This window comes from Hemitrygon akajei, chromosome 22 (genome assembly GCF_048418815.1).
Source record: "Hemitrygon akajei chromosome 22, sHemAka1.3, whole genome shotgun sequence".
NCBI lineage: Eukaryota > Metazoa > Chordata > Chondrichthyes > Myliobatiformes > Dasyatidae > Hemitrygon > Hemitrygon akajei.
The window spans coordinates 54900817-54924986 of NC_133145.1; the positions used below are offsets into that span (position 1 = coordinate 54900817).

The following is a 24170-nucleotide window of genomic DNA, read 5'->3' on the forward strand; positions in this document are numbered from 1 at the left end:
GGTGGGGGTGGAAAGGAAGCCTTCAGAGTCTGTCATCATTACACCAGGATCTGACTTTCCACTGTTGGAGAAAACAAGCAGGCCTTCTGGCTGAGCCCACGTGTTGACAGAGTCTTTCCTCATTCTGCCCGTTCGCTGCTTTGTCAAGTTTATTGCGGCATATGTCTATGGCTTGACCCCACTGTGCAGGACAAAAGGCTGCACTGTTTCAGAATACATCACAGTTTCACAGCCACCCTTGAAGGGCAGTGTTGTTTGCAAAGACTAAAATGCCAAAGTAAATAATTAAATTAGGCTTTCCCCATTGTATAAATAGATCACACTCGCTGGGGCAGATTGTGTTGGTCAGGTAGACAATGCAACTGGGCCACCCCCGACTCTAGAACCCAGAGGACCTACACAAGAGGGGAATTAGCCATTCAGCCCATCGAGTCTGCTCCATCATTCCATCGTGGCTGATTTATTATCCTTCTCCCCCCTTTTCCCCGTAACCTTTGACATCTTTACTAATCAAGAACCTCGTTTTAAAGATACCCAAAACTTGGCCTCCACAGCCATCCGTAGCAATGAATTCCACAGATTCACCACCCTTCAGCTAAACAAATTCCTGCTTATCTGTGTTCTAAAGGGACGTCCTGCTATTCTGAATCTGTGCCCTCTGGTCCTCGACTCCCCCACTATTAGATACATCCTCCCCACATCCACTATCTAAGCCTTTTAATATTCAATAGGTTTCAATGAGATCTCCCTCATTCTTCTAAACTCCAGTGAGTACTGGCCCAAAGCCATTAAATGCTCCTCATATGTTAACCCTTTCATTACCAGAATCATTCTCGTGAACCTCCTCTGGATCCTCTCCAATGCCAGATCATCCTTAAGGGGGCCCAAGACTCTTCACAATACTTCAAGTGAAGTCTTAGCAGTGCCTCATAAACCCTCAGCATTACAACCTTATATAACGATTATACAGTATATCCTATAAATGCGCTCCCACATTAACCACAATCCCACGAAGGGCACTCTTCAGAAAGGATTCCCACATCAAGTGTGCAGTGTTGGAGTGGCTTACAAATGGGTTCCAAAATTAACCTCCCACTAAAAATTTAAAGAACTACTTGCAAATATTTTTCCATTGATTGCATTTGCTTTAAATAATGCTGATTTACAAGGCAACTGCCCTGCGTTCTCAGGAGACTAATGTACCACAACAGTAATACCATTATGCCCAAATCACTAGGCTCAAGTTTCATGAACCTAGAGGCACCTGCTCAGGGATCTCAATGATAGCAATGTATTTATTTTATACTTTAAAAATTCAGCACGGTAACAATCCCTTCCAGCCCAAAGAGCTCATTCGGTCCATTAAACTCACGTGATCAATTATCCCACAAACCCATACAAAGTCTTTGGAATGTGGGAGGAAACCGGAGCACCCGGAGGAAACTCTCTCCTGACAGTCAGCCAGCTACCTGAGTCGTGCAACTTAGGGGCGACTACCTCCCTGTAGCTCCTATCTACCACCTCATTCTCCCATACAAGTTCAAGGTCACTGAACACAATCCTAATTCACTTCATGTGAATGCCAGTGCAAACAAATAAAGATTAGCTTTATTTGTCACGAGTACGGCGCATCGAAACGTCCTGTGAATTGTGTCAAATCAGGGAGAATTGTGCTGGGGGCAGCAGCCCACAAGTGTCGCTACACTTTCTGCGCCAACGTCACACAGCTCCCTAATCCTCCATCTTTGTTCTTTGCAGAGGAGGAGATTTACCAAGATGCTGCCTGGATTAGAGTACATGACTTGTGATAGGCTGAGCGAGCTATGATATTTCTCTTTGGAGTGAACGAGAATGAGAGATGATTTGACAAGAGCTGTACAAGATGATGGGGCATAGATAAGAGTGAACAGCCTGAGGCTTCTTCCTAGGAATATGTAATACCAGGGGGTATCATTTTAAGGTGACTGGAGGAAAATATGTGTGGGGGGGTATCAAAGGCGAGTTTGATTTTTTTCCTTTAAACAGAGCAGTGGGTGCATGGAGTGCAGTGGTGATAGAGTCAGATACATTAGGGGCATTTAAAAAAAATGGGCACACGGATGATAGAAAAATGTAGGAGGGAAGGGTTAGATTGATATTAAGGCACGTTAACAGATCGGCACAACACTGTGGGCCAATCGGCCTGTACTGTGATGTAGCGTTCCATGTTTGGAATTTCGGAGGAAACTAGAGCATCTGGAGGTAAAAGAGTTCTTTACGATTTCTAACTGAAAAAAAAAGCAAAGGGAAGTGCTAGCTGCAATTCCTTTCCTCAGTAATTCACCATCAATTTAGAACTGATAAAACATTGCATCTTTAAATGCAGTGCATCAAACTTAATAACCCACGCACACACTTCACCAGAGGTATCTGACAAACTGCTGACACACAGCAGTTGCACACCAGAGGAGGAGAGACCTGCCCCGTGGGTGATTGCCCATGATAAAGAGGAGAGAAATTCCTGCGTCTAAAGAAACACATTCTTGTGAAGCACGCGTGAGATTTCACAAAACCTTGCACATTCTGACCGAATGTTATAGTATAAATTACAGCTCTTCTCAAATGACAATCAAATCTGGATCAAAAGTAATGAAAAGCAACAAAAATAAAGTTGTACAAATTGTCTATGAGTTTAGCAGCTTGCCGGATGGAACCACATTCTTCACACGCAGAGGCAGTACAGCATTGGCGCTTGGCCAACGCAAGTGCAGTATATAATGGGTTCTTTTAGAGTGATTCAGCTATAGTCTCCTCCTTGGAAAAGGTACTGAGTGTGATTTACCAGTATACAGTGACATTTAAACTGTTGAAATACATATAAATTTTTAATCTATATAGTGTATAGATAGGGCAAGTGCAAGCAGGATTTCTCTGCTGTAGTTGGGCGTGACTGGAACCAGAGGGTCATGGGTTAAGGGTGAAAGGTGAAATATTTAAGGGAAACATGAGGATGAACTTCACTCAAGAGTATGAAATGAGCTGCCAGGGCAAGTGGTAGATGCGAGTTTGATTTCAACCTTTAAGGGAAATGTGGACAAGTACATGGATGGGAGGGTATAGAGAGCCATAGTCCAGGTGCAGGTCAAGGGACTGGACAGAATAATAGTTTGGTACACACTTAGATGGGCCATAGGGTCTGTTCCTGTGCTGTAGTGTTCTATGATTCTAAATTTTAACTTAAACATTTAAATCAATTTTTCTTTGCTAATTCTTTTTGCATTTTATGGCTCAAACGCCCCCCCACAAAATTTAGATTGACAGGAGAACAATCTCTACTGATCATTTGGTGAAAAACAAAGTGTGCTTTTCACACATTCGTCCAACCCAAGGCACTGCATTCAATGACTACAAAGGTCTGCTCCGGAATAAATGGTCCAGACTTGCAGGAAATAATATTCCCGTGGGCCCTACCTGTTCTCTTCCCACCGCTGCCATCGGGAAGGAGGTACGAGAACCCTGAGTCACACACCACCAGGTAGCGTCGCGGTTACCGCGATGATATTACAGCTCAGGGCGTTCTGGAGTTCAGGGTTCAATTCCAGTGCCACCCGTAAGGAAATTTGTATGTTCTCCCCACCAACTGTGTGTGTTTCCTCCGCGTGCTCCAGTTTCCTCCCATAGTCCAAAGCCATACCAGTTGGTAGGTTAATTGGTCATTATAAATTGTCGTGTGATTAGGCTACAATTGATAAGTGGATCACTGAACAGCACAGCTTGCTGGCCAGAAGAGACTGCTCTGTGCTGTATCTCTATAACTAAATGACCTTTCAACCATCAGGCTCCTGAACCAGCTTGGAGAACCTCACCTACCTCAACACTGGACTGACTCCACAAGCTATGGACTCACTTTCAGTGACTAATGTTCTCAATATTATTTATTGATTATCTTTTTATATTTGCACAGTTTGTCCTTGTTTGCACATTGTCTGTCTGTGTGTAGTTTATTCATTGACTCCACCATTTTGTTTTGTATTTACTGTGAACACCCACAAGAAAATAAATCTCTTACTTGGATATATATACTTAGATACAAGTATATAGTACTTGGAACTTCAATAATGTATTTTTAGAGTTTGAATGCTAGTTAAAGGTGGACTAAATCAGCTGTAAATTCAGAGATGACTTTCTTATATAAAAATATGATTTATAGTAACCAATCATGACCTCTTTAATAACTGCAAACATTTTTGATTTTGAACTCCAGACAGAGTTAAGGGCTAGCTGTCTAGAACAGAAACACTGCCAGTCCTGTAGTTATTCATCATCAATTGCCATGTCGTATGACATGGGTGATCGTGGTCTTGCCCATGATTGGTCTTAGCAAACTTTTCTACAGACATAGTTTGCCAGTGCATTCTTCTGGGCAGTGCCTTTACAAGAGGGGTGACCCCCAGCCATTATCAATGCTCTTCAGAGATTGTCTGCCTGGCGTCAGTGGTCACATAACCAGGAATTGTGATGTGCACCGGCTGCTCATACGACCATCCTCTACCTGCTCCCATGGCTTCATCTGACCCGATTCAGGGGCTAAGCAGGTACTACACCTTGCCCAAGGGCGACCTGCAGGCTAGCGGAGGGAAGGAGTGCATTACACCTCCTTAGGCAGGGACATACATCCACCCTGCCACCTTTGGTCATTTTAGCATAATAGTTATTAACTTTGTAGCTATCTGTAAACAAATTAAGACAACTTACACTGGGCTTGTTCATTAGCGCCATCTCAGTCGGTTGATAAACACTGTTGCGAAGCTGTCCATTGTAACCAGAGTAGCCGCTATAAGGAGACTTGGACTTGTTTGCTGGGAAAGTAAAGAGAAACTGATGTTATCTTTTTTTTAAATTTTTTTATTAGCTTTTCAAAACATTTTACAAAATTAAAAACCCCAAATCCCAATGAGGAGCATTAATACAGAGCAAAGTTAAGCATACAATAACAATATGCTACAAAGGAAGAGAATTTAACAAAAAAGCACCTAAATTAAAGACAAGTGAGCTTAGTGTCCTCCCCAAACCCCACAACACAAGAAAAAAACAACAACAACTCCAGACCAACCACCACACAATATAGAGAGTATAAGTCTGGACAGTCAAACTCCCAGACTGTGAATACACTTAGCAACAGAGGATAATAATGCCTACTACCAGAAAAAAAAGGGAGCTGAAAGCAAGGGACCGAAAAGAAAAAAAAAACCCTAGTCAAGAGGAAGGTTATGAAAGTACTCGATAAAAGGCCCCCAGATCTTATGGAACTTTAAATCCGAATTGAGAACTGAATAATGAATTTTTTCGAGGTCCAAGCAGGCCATAATGTCGTTAAGCCATTGCGCATGAGTGGGCGGGGCAACATCTCTCCATCTAAGGAGGATCAAGCGTCTCGCCAGGAGAGAGGCAAACGATAGTATTCGGCATTTGGTCGGACCCAGACATAAATCTGTCTCGCCCCAAAAACCGAACAGAGCAATTAAGGGGTTAGGTTCTAGGTAAACTGATGTTATCTTGAGAAAATAACAAGTAGCTTGACTTCCAAACTCACTGGGCTCTCAGCAAAACTATCCCTGGAGTAATTTCACCACAACTTTTCCACAAAGCTTAACTCCAGATGTGTGCCGAGTTCAGCTGGGGTCAGAGGTGATGGGGAATTGGCTTCTGTGCGTTCGAGGGGGAGAAAACGGGCTTGGGTTCCCTTCCAGATGGCTAATCAGCAATTAATTCAAATTAAAAAAAAAAAAATCTGTAGAGCTAGGAGTTCTTCACAAAAAACAAAAGATGTTGGAACATCTCAGCAGGTTGGGCATCATCGGTGGATGGAAACAGTTCAGGTGTTAGACCCTTTATTAGGTTTGCTGAAGTTGGTGGTACGTGGTTCGGCCAGGCAGCCAGAGCTCAGAAATAACCAGAGAATTGCAAGTTCAAGACTTCTGTGTGGAAGCTGGGAAGTGCTGAATGATAGACATTGCTGTCTATATCATGGCTTTCTGTCACTGCGAGAAAAATGGGATAACCCCATTTTTGTTGGGATTCTCCTTCAACAGGTTCCATGGAGTTTTTTTTGTTGCATGGCTGTCTGTGGGAAGACGAATCGTAGGGTCGTATACTACATACATATGCTGAATCTTTGAATTCCAGATGGGAATTATCAAGCTGCATTACGATGCAAAGTGGAAGAATAGTCCTTTAATGATTTTACACCAGTAAGATGTTCTGTTGTTTGTATTTAGACTTTTTCTCCCAATTGATTTTTAGTAGTCTTTCAGTAATATTGAAAGGCAGAGAGATTTAAAACCCCGAAGTATCTCACAGCCAGCAAAGCTCCAGCGGTACAGGTCTGATAGATTGTGGCAGGTTGCCCTAACATTTGGGATGAGCAGGGAGAAGGAAGCGAGAAAGGGTTCTCAGTATGCAGATACACTTGGGCCTCCCTCCGACGATTGTCACCTCGTGCTGGAGAGACTTCTGAATTCCTGAGACCCTGAGAGTGGTGATGTCTGAAGTTTAACCATTTGGTGCTCAGCTCCTGATAGGGGTCACCCACGACACTAAAGGTCGTGGAAGGTCCCAGAGAAAGAACGATCCATCAGCGGAGCTGGCGGAAGAGGCTGTGAAGAGTCCCCAGGCCTGTCACTGCACCCTGACCCAGATCTATCAAGGACTGTGCAGTGGCTGCCCATTCATCCTGCCTCACCACGTTAAACAATGCCATGCACAGACATTCTCCATTATGGAAATCCAGCCTAACACCCAGGATTATGTTCCATGCCAGAATGTGGACCTCAGATCAGCCTCTACAACCACCTGCAGGCCCACCACTGGAGAGCCCCTTAGAACATGGCACTACCCTTGGACCAGTGCACGGTCAGGTCCATCCAGCTGGGGACTGTCAGTACAGAGGCACCCACGTCCAGCCACGACCGGGCACTGGCACCATCTAGCACAATGGCTTTCAGGAGAACCTGCCACTCTGAGAAAGGAAGTGGGTCCAGGGAAAGGTTCCAGACAAAGAACCATCCGATCAAGACGTCCACAGTGGAGATGGTGCGGAAGAATTAGCTGCAGAACACAGTCACCACACAAATCAGCTTACAAAGCGCCGAACTGAGAACGACCCAACAGCCAGCCCTCTTGTACACATTTAGTGCCAATCATTAAAGGCGTTGTTTCTCCTCCCCCCCCCCCCCCCGATTACAATTCTTTCTCAGTCCTGAGCAACATGGGGCGTGGACCTTCCCCGTGAACAGCGAAGTGGGCAACCTCATGGTGAGCTATGAATCCAACACGTTGGTGGGGCAGGAGTCACACAGATGAGATCATATGTCCTTTTTAAGCTTTAATTGTCACATGTGCATCGAAATATACAATTAAGTTGTTTTTTTGCGTCAATGACCAATACAGATCAGGGATGTGCTCCCGGAGGCAGTTTGCAAGTGTCCCCATGCTTCTGGCACCAACGTAGCAGGCCCATAACTCACTAACCTTAATCTGTAGTTCTTTTAGGAACGTGGCAGGAACTAGGAGCACCCAGAGGAACCCACAGGGACAACATACAAACTCCGTATAGGCAGCGGCGGGAATTGAACCCTGGTCGCTGGCACTACAATCACGTTCCACTTCACCACTACACTACTATGCCGTCCAAACCTCAACGGAAATCAACTATTTTTTTTTGGTTTAAACAATGCAAAAGCTCTCTGGCTACACAATCTCTGTCCCATTGAAATTTTAAATTCCAGATTAAAAATGCAGGGACTACACCCAATATAGATAAATTAGTTAAGAGTAGAAAGTCATTCCAGCCCCTCTTGCCTGCACTAACATTTGACAAGATCATAACCAACTTGTTTGTAAACTCGACAGTAACCCAGCAACCCTTTACTTAACAAATATGCAAATACTCTGAAAGATATTTCCAAAGGCTCTTAGAGAAAACAGTTTCGATAATCTGTTTTACGCGGACAGCTCTCTATTTTTTTTAAAAGAGGGACATACGCCCAACTCCCCACCCAGTGCTAGATTCTGCCACACACAAAAAAAAACCCACTCCAAATCCACACTGCCAAATCCTTCACAACTCTGTGTTTCAGTCTGGTTCTCTCTCACACTAACATCTTCAACCGACAAAAGCCTATCCTGTTCACCTTTCTCAGCAAGGCCAACTTAAAAGATCAGCGTTTTTTGTCACACGTACGTCGAAACATACAGCAAAATGCGTCATTTGCACCGACCGCGCAAGGACGCGTCAAGGGGAGCCCGCAAGTGTGGCCACACAACACGTACAACACGCTGGAGGAACTCAGCGGGTCGGGCAGCATCCGCGGAAACGAGCAGTCAATGCTTCGGGCCGAGACCCTTCGTCAGGAATGAAGAAGGTGGGGGGGGGGGGAGGAGGGTGGGAAGGAGAAGGCGGGTGGGTGCCAGGTGAAAAACCAATCAGGGGAAAGATCAAGGGGTGGAGGTGGGGAAGCAGGGAGGGGATAGGCCGGAAAGGTGAAGAAGGGATGTAAGGGGAAAGCACTACGGGTAGTAGAAGACGACAGAATCATGAGAGGTGATAGGCAGCTGGAGGAGGAGGCAGAGTGAAATTGGGATGGGGAAGGGGAGAGGGAGGGAATTACCGGAAGTCGGAAAATTCAATGTTCATGCCAAAGAGTGGCCACGCATGCAGTGCCAAACTAGCACACCTACAACTTACCAACAAATGTCTTTGGAATGTGGGGGGAGGAAGAACCAGAGCACCCGGAGTCTGTCTATTCTCACCCAGGGAGAATAGACAGACTCCTTACAGACAGCTGCAGCAATTCAACTCTTATAATTGTTCCCGCACACTACTGTAGCACCCTTTGCCAGTACAAGCATGGCAAACCTCCAAACTGTTTCCAATGCATTAAAATCCTTAAAAAGGGAGACTAACAAAGTAAACAATACCCCAGATAACATCTAACGTCCTCTGTAATGGAATCAAATTAATTCTCTTGCCTAGTCCAGCTTTAGACCCACGAACGGAATAATTAAGTCCCGTGGTGGGACCTCCCCACCAGGGAGTAACTGGGTATTTTTGGTATCGGTAACTCAAGCCTGAGAGACGTCTGCTCCTTGAACCTGGTCCCCAGCCCCCATCGAGAGCCCAAGAAGCGCGAGAGATTGAAAACAGACGTCAGGTCCTCTGCAGTTGGCCCACCCTTCGAGTCTTCTGCTCCAGTCTCCGCTAGTTTTGCCCAGTCTCGCTGTTAAAATGGATGAATTTTCAGCACTGAGCGACTGCCCAACCACACAAACTCGAAGTCCTATTCTTGGCCATTTTGATTAGTTTTCCCTCGTTCACATTAGGTAAACCTGCTTCCCCATACTGTTCAGTCCGAGGAAGGGGAGGACATGGTAACTGCGAGGAAGTAGTCAGGTGAAACTCTGACATCCCCCTCCTCACCCACTCTCACCTATCATCTGCCAGCTTATACTCCTTCCCTTCCCACCACCTTCTTACTCTGGCTTCATCCCCCTTCCTTTCCAGTCGTGATGAAGGGTCTCAGCCTGAAACATTGGCTCTTTAACTCCTCTCCACTGATTTTGCCTGATTGGCTAAGTTCCTCCAGCATGTTTGTGCACGTTTCTCTGGATTTCCAGCATCTGCAGAAACTCTTGTGCAAGGTGAAACTGTTTGCTTTCACAACACCTCGATTTAGGAGGGATTGAACCATCACTCCAGGCACTGAACCAGATGTTCTGCTTTATTTAACAGCCAAAACCAGTCCCACTCAACCATTTCTGACAAGAGACTCCAAGTCGTGGTGTCTTGGTGTCAAGAGACATCAAGTCCTTGGTGATATGACGCAAACACTGCATTTCACTGTACATTTTGATGCACATGTGACAAATGAAGCCACTCTTTAAATTTGCTTAGAGGCAAACGAACAAAACATCATAATTATTTTTAATATCACGGGGAAAAAATGGCCATGATTGGTTTACAGTCATTTACTTTAGTGGGTCAGATTTGCACCAACCAATATGTCTAGGGGGCATCTCAACACAATCTCACATCGGCCACAGCCATACGTTGCTCTGGCCGTAAGCTGAGAACCATTTCTGACAATGGAGGAAGTTCAAAGGTAACAGTGCAACTAAAACAACTTTAAAAAAAAACGAAATAGAAACTTCTGCAACACAGCTTTCTATTTTTCAATGCCAGTTAGATATCTCACCGCTGGACTCATCACCTCCAACCAGTACTGCCCCTTTTAAATGATCGTAGAATTTATTTAAAAGTCAGAGAAAGAAGATGGATAAGGCACTGGCCTCCTAAACCAGGGATCGTGGGTTCAAATCCTAGCTGGGATGATGTTAAATTTTCATTTTTATCTGGCTAATTTTTGTGGGCAGCATGGTAGACTAGCTGTTAGCTTAACACCGTTGAGCCGGTGACCCAGGCTCAATTCTCAGTGCTGTCTGTAAGGAGTTTATACATTCTCCCCGTGATTCAGTGGGTTTCTACTGGGTGCTCGGGTTTCCTCCCATAGTCCATGACGTGCCAGTCAGTAGATTAATTACGGTAGTCACGTGGGTGTAATTGGGTGTCACTGGACTGTTGGGCTGGAAGGGCCTGTTACTGTGCTGGGTCTCTAAATTACAATGACGACTGAATTCATTAAAAGGAATGAGGAACAACGACTGCCCATCGATCAGCAACATATACAAACTGCTGGAGGAACGCATCAGGTCAGGCGGCATTGACAGAAATGAATACAGTCAACATTTCGGGCTGAGACCCTTCAGGACTGGAAAGGAAGGGTGAAGACGTCAGAATAAAGGGGTGGGGGTGGGGGAAGGAGGACAAGCTAGAAGGGGATGGGTGAGGCTGGGAAAGATAAAAGGGCTGGAGGAGAAAAGGCCATGGGAGAAAGGGAAGGAGGGACACCACAGGGACGTTGATAGGCAGGTGAGAAGTGGCAAGAGGTCAGAGTGGGGAATAGAAGTTGAAGGAAGGAGAAAAGAACAAAAAGAAAAGTTACTGGAAGGAGAAATTGATGTTCACGCCATCAGGTTGGAGGCTACCTACAGGGAGTATGATGTGTTGCTCCTCCACCCCGAGCAAAGATGGAGGCCATGGACTGACACGCCAAAACAGAATTGGGGACAGGAATTAAAATGGTTGGCCACAAGGATGCTACACCTGAATAAAACTTCAGCAATTCAAAAAAAATGATTTGATACATTTTTATAGCAGAGGGAATTCAAACCCACTTAATTAATCAAAGAAAAAAAGTTTCTCTTCACTTGTGGCAAATGTGGAGAACAGTAATATACATGTTGATGTACTGCGATGATGAATCCAATATCAGGTGGGAGGAGCAACACCTCATATTCCATCTGGGCAGCCTCCAACCTGATAGCATGAATTTTTCTAACTTCCAGTAACTTTTCCCCCTCCCCTGCTCTAACCTCTTCGTCTCATCTGCCTATCACCTCCCCCTGGTGCCCCTCCTCCTTCCCTTTCATCTATGGTCCACTCTCCTCTTCTATTAGATTCCTACTTCAACCCTTAACCTCTTCCACCCATCACCTCATGCTTATTACTTCATCTCCCCCGCCCCACTTCACCTGGGGTCATTTATCACCTGACAAATCATACTCCTCCCCTCCCACATTTGTATTCTCTCTTCTGCTCCCCTTCCTTTCCAGTCCTGATGAACCGTTGACTGTTCATTCTGCTCCATAAACGCTGCCCGACTAACTAAGTTCCTCCAGCAGTTTGTGCGTTTCCAGATGTCCAGCATCTGCAGAATCTCTTGTCTTTATGATATACATTGTGGACACATTATTAGGTACATCTAATCATTAATGCAAATATCTGATTAGCCAATTTATGTGGCAGCAACTGAAGTATCCAGTCGTGGTCAAGAGGTTCAGTTAGTTGTTAGACCAAACACCAGATTGGGGAAGAAATGAGATCAATGTTACTTTGAAATGATTACTGGGGCCAGTTGGGGTGGTTTGAGTAGCTCAGAAACTGCTGATCCCCTGCGATTTTCACACACCGACAGTCTCTAGAGTTTACAGAGAATGGTATGAAAAACAAAAAACATCCAGAGAGCTGCAGTTCTGTGAGTGAAAACGCCTTATTAATGAGAGGTCAGGAGAATGATCAGACTGTCTGGAAGGTGACAGCAACTCAAATCACCACCTGTTACAACAGCGGTGTGCAGAAGGGCATCTCTGTGAACGCATAAAACGTTGAACCTTGAAGTGGATGGACTACAGCAGAGTTCCACAGCTGTGGCCACTTTATTGGGTGCACTCCTGTACCTAATAAAGTGTACATGTTGAAACCCACTTTCAAAATTTCTAATTCTAAGCGTTATCGTCATTTGTCACCTGTACATTGAAACATCTACTACCACTGAATCAATATATTTCAGTATTACCTGCCATTGGAAACATGCTACCACATGTACCAGGACAAGTTTCTACAAAATCATGTTACCAAAATACTCAAAAAGAAAAAAAAAAATGACCTAACCTGCGTTGGGTTCATCCATTGAGAAGGCCTTGTTTTCTATGTACATGTGCTGGGCTTGCTGCTCTTTCAAGATGGTCTCATAGCCCACGCCTCTTGTAGGATAGACCTCTTCGACATAATTCTGCTCCATGCTGGCCTTCGTCAGGTGGCAGATCTCGGGGATGATGTAAAGAAAGACAAACACCCAGGCATTGGCAACCAAAGCGATGGAGATGGTCGGGTCTTTCCAGCGCCGGCTTCCCACTCTCTCGTTCCCGTAAACGTACATCACAATCCAGGCAATCCAAATGGCGATGGACAAACTAATCGTGACGAGGATAAAAATGCCGTGTTTCTTCCAGTGTTTGAAATGACCACATTGAGAGGCCATAGCCAGGCCAAATGTGACCACCATTAGGAACATGATATAAATTAAAGCCATGACAAAGTCCATTTCAGCAATATTGCAAGGGTCTCCAAGTGGCACAGGGTGGGTGCTGTTGTTTCGTACAATGGTAATTATTAACCACTCAGTGTTAATTATCACTTCCACAAGGGCAAGAGAAAGAGCCAAGAGAAAGACATACCACGCTTTGGGACCGTCGTTTTTCCTGACGAGGAAATTAAGTCTGAAAGCATGTGCCAACAAGCATGAAAAACAGATGCCGAAGAGTACCCCAAATAGGAACCTTCTGGACGCGCAGGTTGCAAAGTCCTCGTGGACGATGAAATCAAAATCCAGGCAGAAGAGCCCAAAGGTGCCAAAAATGAAAAAAAGCTGGACGCCCACAGCACTCTTCTTCTTGCCGTCTTGAATGAAGGGTATGCTCGCTACCAAAACGAGCGCCAGCACGAAGCAACTCAGAATGCCGGCGCTGGCTACCGCCTGCAGCACGATCCCCCAGACAGCCGACAGGTCACAGAGGTTGAAGTAAAGGGGGTCGAGGGTGGCGGGGCAACCCGCTGGCACTGCGGCAGCAACCGTCACTGGAAGAAGAGCAACCACCAAAGCACACAGTGGCGAGATCAGCATCGTCTCCAGCTTGGGCTGTCGTTCGACCAGAGCTCAGGACTTGTCTCATACCTGGAAAAGTGAAGAACACAGACCGTCAGCTATCAAACTATGCTGAACTCAACTATTGGGTACTCATCGACATAATTCTACAGCAACGAGAAGCGAAAATGGATATCTCCGCTCAGTGCCACAATAAGCACTTGGTCAACTTCAAAATTAAGCATATAATTTCTAATTCAGGATAACAAATTCATCACTAAGAATATTCTTAAAAGCAATAATTTGCCATGTAAGATTTCTTTTTAAACAAAAGCACGTTGCCAAGAACTCCATTCAAGCAGTTTCAAGAACATGTGAACCCAATTAAGTTATTAAATAAGACTGCTAGCCTTTCATTTTTTTTAAAAAAAAAGAACTTTATATATTCCCCTGGCATATTACTTCCCACCATCACCTCTTGCCAACTTCCCCCAAGAATGCTCAGTCATTTCTAACGCAAAATCAAATGCCCCACCATTGTATGGGTACCGACCACACCAAGTGGCCAGAGTAGATCAAATATTAATCTGAGGGAAGAAATGGACATTTGACAGACTGGAAAAGATGGTGGGGGAGGGGGGGAGAAATAGGATGGTGTACTAGCTAGAAGCTGATAGTGAAGACAGATGAGGGGGGATAGGTGGGGATGAAGTGAGAAGCTGAGAGGTGATGGGTAGAAAAGTGAAGGGCTGAGGAAGGAATCTGCTAGGAGAGGAGAGTGGGCCATGGGAGAAAGGGAAAGAAGAGAGGCACTACAGTGAAGTGAAAAGAAGAGACCCTGTACATCAGGAGTTCCCAACCTGGGGTCCATGGCATTAAAAAAAAAAGGTTTGGATCTTTTAGATCTACTGCTCATTCCTTTTCAGAGAAGCTGCCTAGCCTGCTGAGTTCCTCCAGCATTTTGTTATTCTGGATTGTCAGCATCTGCAGAATCTTCTGTTAATCTGAGGTTGTAGACACATTCAAACTGCAAGAGTGGTACAATATTGACAATGCAAATATTATTAGATTTCTATAACTTACCAACATTACTTCATAAATAGGAAATACATTGTGAAAGGAAAGTGTACCCTGAAAACCCTGTGGCCATTCTCCAGTTAGTTTCTGTGAGGGGACACTGCCCTTTCACAAATTACAGTAAATTCCAGTTAATTAGGCTGTTGGTTAATCCGGGCAGCCCCTTATTTGGGACAAATCTTAAAGAGTAACTAGTTGAGAAAACAGCCAGGATTCCCTTCTTTTAGTTGGGACATCATGTCGCTTAATTGGGACAGAAGACTGTTGCTGAACAGTTTCCAACTAGTGTCAGACACATGCACTTGCATGACAGGCAGACACTAAACTGTGGCTACAAAGAAGAGAGAGATGAAGTGTTGCAGCCCAAAATGTCAACTATACCCTTTTCCATAAATGCTGCCTGGCCTGCAGGGTTACTCCAATGGGGGGTGGTGGGGGTGGTGGTGTGTGTGCGCGAGCGTGTATTACTTGTGCTTAGAGAATAGTTTTGAAATAACGTTAGTTTCATGTGTTTGTGTTTAGTGATTTTTTTTGTCATTGACAGTTGGCGAGAAATAAGCAGAAAGACAATTCAGAACTGTTTTGCTCACTGCAATTTCAAGATGCCAGACCTGGGACTGAAATCAAGATGATTTCACTGCTTCAACAAGTTAGGAACTAGAAAGAATTTGAAGGTATTGACAATCGTCTTGAATGTTAGAATGAAAATGAAGATTTTGGAGGATGCAATTGCTGTATATTGTATGAAGGCAGCACATTATCTACGATAGGTGTCTTGCAATTCTGTTTTGGATGATTTTATTTAGTCAGTCAAAAGAACACGATAGGGCAGTTCCTCCATCAGTAACTATAGGGGACTAATACGCAGTTTTATGTTCTCTCTGGTAGTTTTCTGACCTGATCTGTACACTCAGACCCCATTTAATGCTGAGGATGCATTCCTCAGAGGTGGAGCCTTAATTAAACCAGTTCTGCATGGGGCTATTGTAACATTATGCAAATGGATATGTGCGCCTGATTTATTATTTTTTTTAAAAATTCAAACCCGAGATATATGATGTATTATTTTAGGTATACACAGCAATTTGTGGAGTAACCAACTGTTACTAACCTAACCTGTACATCAGTGGAGCAGCAACACATCGCGTCAGCGGCAGAGGGAAGCGGGTGGTGGTTTTGATCATCAATGTAGTCAAAGAGGCCCCAACATCAACCTGACGCTCACCAGCTTCCTAATGTTATATCATTTGCAGTTTCATATCCACGCTGATGCTTCTCCTCAACATCTGAGATGTACTACCCTCACTGGAAAGTTGCAGGCAGTTTTCCAGACATTACAGGTGGGGGAAAAAGTCAAATAAATTGGTGAGGGAGCAAGAATGTTTGGGTGGTGAGGGAGAGCGTGAACTAATACATGATTGGCTGTGAGTGGCTCAGTGCACATGTAGCGTGTCCTCATTGGCTGACTGAATGTTTACTGTAATGGCGGCTGCTCGAGAAGTTGTAAGTGTTGCTTAGAATGAATTTTTATCATTTGTAAAAGTTTCAATAAAGAATTGAATAACCGCGTTGTAACTAATCAGCACTATACGGCATGACATTTAAAAACATTCTTTAGTTAATGAGTGAAATGGTAGTTTGGGAGACACACACACACACACACAGACACACACACCTTTTTAAACCATTTCCATGAAACCTTGGCAATGGCAAGTTGGGATAAACACTTATTTTGACCAAAATGTACTAGCCCCAGATGTGTCCCAATTAACTGGAATCCACTGTTTTTTCCCTTTAAGTAAAACAATCATTAGAAGTAATTTAAAAAGTCGTTGTGATTACACAGCAGGACAGGTTGTATCTGTGGATAAAGAATCAATTATTGTTTTAGGTAGAAGACTTTTCGTCAGAACTGATGAAGTTTTGATGACCCGTCTCCAACCTCAAATGTTACTGTCCACCTCTCCACAGATGCTGCCCGACCTTGCAACATTTTTGTTATGAATTCTGATTTCTAACATCTGCAGTCTTTGATTTTTGTCTTAAGTATTTTGGAAAAACAAAAACTGAGAAATGAATGTGTTTTATATTTACAGACGGGGACTAATGAGATTTGTCAGATTTTATGGTCAACTTAAGATCATAAGTTTGTAACTTATAAGGGTGTTGTTTATAACCCTAATTATCCAGCAAATGAAGTAATTCCTCTCCCAAGTGGCCAGCTGCAACCTCAGAGGCACAAACTTTTGCCCTGTCAGACTGGTTCAAAATACAAAATGCTGAGTCAATGTTTGTTGAGGAAAACAGGTTTTTAAAAAAATTACTTAAGAGATACAGGACAATAACAGGACCTTTTGCCCCGATGAACCTATGCTGCCCAATTAATCTACTAAATTATCTTGGTGGAACGTGGGAGGAAACCCACATGGTAACAGGGAGAACGTACAAACTCCTTACAGACAGCGGCAGGAATTGAACCCAGGTCACTGGTGCTGTAGTATCGTTAAGCTATACTACCGTGTCGTCTCTGTAGGTTTTGTCCCACACTGAGAAAGTGGGGGTGTAGAGCTGACTATCTACTTTATATCATGAAGTAGTCAAATAGGAAATGATAGAACTGTAAGTCACAATCATCTGTTTCACAGTATTGCACAGGTCAAGATCAAACCCATTCAACATTGAAGGAGGCTATTTGGCCCATCACAGGTGTGCTAACTACATTTCCTTGCTCTATCCCCCTCAAGCTTATAAACTTACCCTGCACAGCCAGCTCCTCAGAATCAGATTTAATATCACTGACATATGGTGTGAAACTTCTTGTTTTGTGGCAGCAGTACAGAGCAATAGATAGAAAAACTAAATTACAAAAACAAATTAAATTAAACAAGTAATACAAAAAGAACAGTGAGGTAGTGTTCATCGCACATTCAGAAATCTGATGGCGGGGGAAGAAGCTGTTCCTAAAACATTAGGTTTGTGCCTTCAGACTCCTGTACCTCCTTCCTGATGGCAGTAATGAGAACTCATGTCCTGGGTGATGGTTCCTTTTAAATAAATGTACTCACAAATGTCTTGCATCTAAAACTTTTAATTTTATTTTTGCAAGACAGAAGTTCAAATTGTTTCTTTTTAAAAAAATATTCAGAAATCTGCAAAGTAAACCCTGATGCCGTGGCAATTGGCTTAATGAATAATGTTAGTTCCACAGAAGTATGCCTCAGCTAGATATACACTCAGTGGCCACTTTATTAGGTACCCCTGCTCATCAAGGCAAATATCAAATCACCCAATCATACAGCAGCAGCTCAATGCATAAAAGCATGCAGATATGGTCAAGAGGCTCAGTTGTTCAGACCAAACATCAGAAAAAGGGAATAAATATGATTTAAGTGACTTTGATCACTTTATTAGGTGCACCTGCTCATCAAGGCAAATATCAAATCAACCAATCATGTAGCAGCAACTCAACGCATAGAAGGATGCAGATGTGGTCAAGAGTGGAATGAACATTGGTGCCAGATGGGGTGGTTTGAGTATCTCAGAAACTGCTGATTTCTTGGGATTTTCATGCACAAGTGATTAAGAGTTTACAAAGAATGGTGCGAAAAACAAAAGAAGAATCCAGTGAGCAGCTGTTCTGTGGATAAAAATGCCTTGTTAATAAGAGAGGTTAACAGAGAATGGCCAGACTGGTTCAAGCTGACGGGAAAGCATACTGAGATGGTACAAATGATTAAGTAGCCTTTGAATATAGATTTACACCTTTGTTACACTGATGGGTGTCCTAATGCAAAGATCAGTTGAATTCCACTGGCAAACATTTTGTTCTTCAGCTACTAATTAATCACAGGAACTTAATGTGTTACTAACTGGTTACACAGAAGGCTGCACTTTTATCTACCCCATCTACAGCAGTTTTTTTTTGTGTCTCTGATAAAACGTGAAAGTGTCAAATATCATCAACAAGTAAAAGATGGTTAAATGAAAAGTTTATTTGCCCAAAATTGGTAAGTAGGAATACAACTAACTCAGATTCAGACTGAGGGAGAGGTATATTTCCAAGGGACCACGTGACACTATTTGGAAATCATTATGATTTATGTGGTATTTATTGCATGTGTAAGCAATATGAACAGGCCAGGCTTAGCTGTGCTAATTAAGTCGGACAACTTGTTCAGTGTCCAGTACAAGAGGCGACAGATTACTATTCACTCAGAAGGAACTTACTGCCTTTACACCACTGGCATTTCAGGCAGCAGTGAAGGTCCTCCATCCCTGTTTGTCCGTAAAGAAGATCGCTGTTTCTGTTACAATTTTTTTTTTTAAACCTGTCCCAATTGCTAGCCCTGAGCTGAACACCCAGACCTGGAGGACTGGTGGCCACTTGGTCTGGCTTCTACCCTTGGATCTGTTTTGTTTAGGTGACCCTACCAAGCACCAAAGCACAACACTCTGACTCCAGCCAACATACCTCTCCGGGTCATTGAGGCACACAAGCCTCCAAACCCTACAAGGTTGTTGTCCTCTTGGAGGATTTACTCAGAAGATGCCTCTTTAAAACGATCACCCAGGACTCTTATGACGGAGGGGTCAGCAGTGGAAAGGGTGCGCAGTTGCAAGTTCATGGGTATCAGCATCTCTATCCTGAACACGCTGATGCAATCACACAGGAGGCATGCCAGTGGCTACATTTCATTAGGAGTTTGAGGAGATTTGGCTTGTTACCAAAGACTAGCAAACTTCTACAGATACAGACGGCATTCTAACTGGCTGCATGGAGGGACAAATGCACGGGATCAGAAAAGGAGGCAGAGGGTTGTAAACTCAGCCACCTCCATCATGGGCACTCCCCAGCATCGAGAACGTCTTCAAAAGTCGATGCCTGAAAAAGGTGGCATCCATCATTAAAGACCCCCCACCACCTACAGCACGCCATCTTCTCATTGCTACCATCAAGGAGCCCGAAGATGCTCTCTTTTTGCACTACAGTACTTAATTTTTTAAAAAATATACATTTATTATAGTATATTTTGTGTATTGCAGAGTACCACTGCCACAAAACAACAAGCTTAATGACTAGATTCAACTAGAGGTGCAAGGAATGGGAACCAGAGTACCAGAACCGAGAGTGGAGAGGTTGTGTAGACAGATGTGTGTAAGACCTCAGACAAAGTCAGGAACCAAAAGTTTGAGCATGGTGCAGCTGATGTTCTAGACCATGTACATTTCAATGCAAGAAGTATTGTACGAAAGAATGATGAGCTCAGGACCTGGATCAGCACGTGGAATTATGTCATTCTGGCCATTAGAGAGACCTGGTTGCAGGAGGCAGGACTGGCAGCTCAATATTCCAGGGTTCCGTTGCTTTAGATGTGACGGAACAGGAGAGATCAAGGGAGAGGGCGGCATTACTAGTTAGGGAAATTGTTATGGCAGTGTTCAGTCAGGACAGACTAGAGAACTTGTGGGCTTTATGGGTGGATCTGAGGAGTAAGAATGGCGTGACCACATTAATGAGGTGATCTTATAGATCACCCAACAGTCTGCAGGATGTAGAGGAACAAATTTGTAGAGAGACATGATCCTGTGTCTCTCTTCTGCTGTGAGGCTTGAACACACAATCACGTGTTTGTTTTCAATTGTGCTTTCTCCTGGTGCAGAGGGAAAGGCAATTTGGAGCTTAAACTAAGAAGGTACCTCAAAGACAACAGGGAGGATCTCTCGTAGACAGAACACTACAGCACAGAAACAGGCCCTTTAGCCCATCTAGTGCATGCCATTGGCCCAACGACCTGCACCCAGACCATGGTCCTCCATAACGCTCCCATCTGCACACCTATCCAAATTTCTCTCAAGTGTTGAAATCGAACCCAAATCCACCACTTGCGCTGGCAGCTCGTTCCACACTCTCACCACCCTCCGAGTGAAGAAGTTCCCCCTCACATTCCTGTTAAGCCTCAATGGAAAAAGGCCTGCATTTACCCTATCTACACCCTCATCATTTGCTATCTGCAGTACCCAAACAACACCGTAACACAAGGTAGCTCATTCAGTGTAACCTTGGTCTATCATAGAACAGTACAGCAAAGAAACAGGACCTTTGGTACACAATACTGTGCCAAAAATAATTAAACCAGTAATTAATGCCCAACTAAACTAGTCCCTTTTTTCTACACAAAGCACAATTCCTCCATTCTCTGCATATCCATGTACCTATCTAAAAGTTACTTAATCATCTCTATTGAGATTGCCTCCACCAGGTCGCCTGACACCCATTACTCTAAAATAAATACCCACCTCACCGTAGAGTTCAGGCCCTCTACTATCAGACATTTAATCCTGGGAAGAAGTACGGACTGTCTACTCTGTCTATGCTTCTCAAAATCTTATAAACTTTTCAGGTCACCTCCTCTGCCAGATTCGAAGTTTGTCTTTTGCACATGTCCTCTCATCCTTCCTGGGAAACCTTTCTGCGCCCTCTCCAAACTCTACAGAACAGCCACTGGAACTCTGCAAATTCTGCGCTCCAAATGAAATAAAGAATTGGCATTTCTATCAAACAGCTTTCAATAAAGCCAGTGGGGTTTTAAAGGGAGAAAATACAGCTACCTTTTCTTTAATCATCTCCGGAGGATGAGACTTTCAAAGTTGTGGGAAACGTGGCCACAGTAACACAACACTGTCTGGGTACCTAACCAGTTTATTCGCTGAAAATAAATACTTGAGAGGAGAAGGCAACACGTTTCAAAGTAAAGTTCAAAATAAAGCAAATGTGTTATTAAGGTTAGTAAACGTCACTACATACTACCATTTCGTCAGCGTCCATCATCTTCTACAACGCAAGGAGGGGCAGGTGGAGTTTAAAGGCAGCATCTCCGACACTGCCAGACTACCAGATCAGTTACAGCCCAGTTTTAAGACGATAAGAGATTGGAATAGAGTGAAGCCATTTGGCCCATCGAGTCTACACCATAATTCCGTCATGGCTGTTCTATTATCCTTCTCAACCCCATTCTCCTGCCTTTCCCGTAACCTTTGACGTCCTGACTAAACAAGAACCTATCGCCCTCCGCTTTGTTCGGTGGTTATCTCTGGAGTAGAATCCAAACCATCAGACACAAGGGGAAACACTGAAAATAAATAAAAACAGACACCCCCCCCCCTCCCCCGAACCATCCACCAGAGAGAAGCGCTGAAGGCGAGGTTTCTAACTCCCCGGGGGAAATCGGACACCGGCGGACAATGGAAAGGCGTGGGGACGCGGCGAACACAATGGGACGGGAAGAGTTGGGACGATTCGAAATCTTTGCTTGGAGAGGGAGCTCGGGCACGGTTCCAGGAAAGCCCGAGGTAGCATCAACGGGCAGACAGCAGCAGCAGATAAAAGTAGGCTGCTACAACACAAAGCCTTCGCTCGAAAACTCCCCGCACGGACGCGGACTCGTGCTTCGGAGAGGCCATATACACTTCCCAACCTCCCAACTCCGGCGGAACCGCGGATACCGTCTGCAAATACATTTTGGAAACTATTAAGTTTTGCAAGTCCTTCACGTTTTCAGTCGACGCGCCCAGTAGATGCTGCCTGACCCACTGAGTTACTCTGCCGTGTGTTTGCTTTTTGTTACACGCGGGTCCCGGGTGCGCAGCCGGCGCCCAAGGGCACCTATTCCCCTCCACCACCCTCACACACAGATCCCAGAGCCCGGCCGGTCCCCTTCACGGGACCCAAACCCTAAAAGCAAAACTTATTAAGCAAGGCTTGCTTCGGAACACACACACACACAAAGAAGTCAATTTGCTTGCACTTACGATGCAGCGTGTACTGCCAATGCACTCGCTTCTGTCGACCCGCCGTGGAAAAGTACGCACGCAGAAACACGGGGCAGGGGAGCTTCGGCGACGAGGCGCATCCACACACTGAGCGGAGCTCCCGAACTCGCCGAGTCTGTGCACTGACATCAGCGTGACGTGACCCTGCCCAGCGCCGGGTTTAAAAGCCAGGGTGCCTCTCACACGCCTTGCTCAGGAATGGCGCGTCCTCCCCCCTTCCCCTTAAAGAGCGCTCGGCGGCAGTTTAAAGATTCTTTACGGAGTCATAACGTAGCAAGGCGGCGCGGACGTTTCATACCCCTCGGGGTATCACCTGCTCTGTAACTTGCTCCAGGGTGAGTTAGTTGTCAGGGAAGCTCCACGCATTAAATTGACTTATGTCGACCCTGAACGTTCAGTCCAGCTGATCGGAGTTTTCATCGACACAAGCCTTTCCCCGCCAATTTCGGTCTGAGTTTACCTGGACCATCCTGCCACAGAGGGCAGTGCTCGTCCGCACGGAGCTGAAGCTGACGGGGATTTGATTTCTCTGTGAGGGTGGGTACCTCTCCCCGCGATGGCTTCTCCTTTCTGAAATAAAATGTGCAGAAAGTACCCACCGGTTCAGTCGGCATCCACAGAGTAACAGGATTAACTCTGCACAAGAACCAACAGCTAATCTCATTGGCTCTACTGAAAGAAGGAAATGTAAAACAATTGAAATGCCGTTTGTTCCTTTAATCACAGATGCTGCCTGACGGTTGAGTATTTCCAGAATTTTCTGACTTTACTTTTGACTTCCAGCATCGTAATTGTTTCACATTTCCTTGTATAAGCATTTCCTGCTGCGATTCGAATCAGGTCAGATTCAATGTCACTGGCGTATGTTCTGAAATGTGTTGTTATGTAGCAGCGGTACATTGCGATACATAATAATAAAAGCTGTAAATTACAATAGGAAATATATATACTGTATTTAAATTAAATAAGTAGTGCAAAAAAGAGGGGGAAATGCTGAGTAAGTGTTCATGGGTTCATTGTACATTTAGAAATCGGATGGCAGAGGGGAAGAAGCTGTTCCTGAATTGTTGAGTGTGTGCCTTCAGGTTCCTGTACCTGGTCTCTGATGGTAGCAATATGAAGAGGGCATGTCCTGGGTGATGGGGGTCCTTAACAATGGATGTCCTGGATGCTGGGGGAGGCTAGTGCAAATGACGGAGTTGACTAAGTTTATCTTTTTTCCAATCCTGTGCAGTGACACCCCCCCCCCCCCATACCAGACGGTGATGCAACCAGTTAGAATGCTCTCCACCGTACATCTGTAGAAATTTTCGAGTGTCTTTGGTGACCTACCAAATCTCCTCAAATTCCTCATGAAATATAGCCGCTGTTACAATTTCTTGTAATTGCATCAGTATGTTGGATCCAGGATAGATCCCCTAAGATGCTGACACCCAGGAACTTGAAACTGCTCACCCTTTCCACCGCTGATCTCTTGCTGAGGGTTGCTGTGTGTTCCCTTGACTTCCCCTTCCTGAAGTCCACTATCAATTCCTTGGCCTAACGGACATTGAGTGCCAGCTTGTTGTCGCAGCACCACTCAACCAGCTGATCTAGCTCAGTCCTGTACGCCTCCTTGTCACCATCTGAAATGTTGCAAATAACAGCTGTGTTTCAGTAAATTTGTAGATGGTTTTTGAGTGTGCCTAGCCGCACAGTCATGGGGGTAGAGACAACAGAGTGGTGGGCTAAGCATGCATCCTT

At 44.6% G+C, this 24170-nt stretch overlaps 1 protein-coding gene across 3 annotated transcripts in view; it reads right to left on the reverse strand.

Annotated features, from left to right (window-relative positions):
* The window catches only part of gprc5c (G protein-coupled receptor, class C, group 5, member C), a 33360-nt gene extending 10407 nt beyond the window's left edge, over positions 1-22953 (reverse strand). The window contains exons 1-3 of one of the 3 annotated variants that reach the window (XM_073026275.1): positions 22888-22953; positions 12548-13610; positions 4735-4838 (exon numbers count right to left, since the gene is read on the reverse strand). In XM_073026275.1, coding sequence (XP_072882376.1) covers positions 4735-4838; positions 12548-13559 — 1116 coding nt within the window. In that variant the 5' untranslated portion in view covers positions 13560-13610; positions 22888-22953. The other 2 variants (XM_073026276.1, XM_073026274.1) reach the window with 2 other exon arrangements.
* Between the last annotated feature and the right edge of the window lie 1217 nt (positions 22954-24170).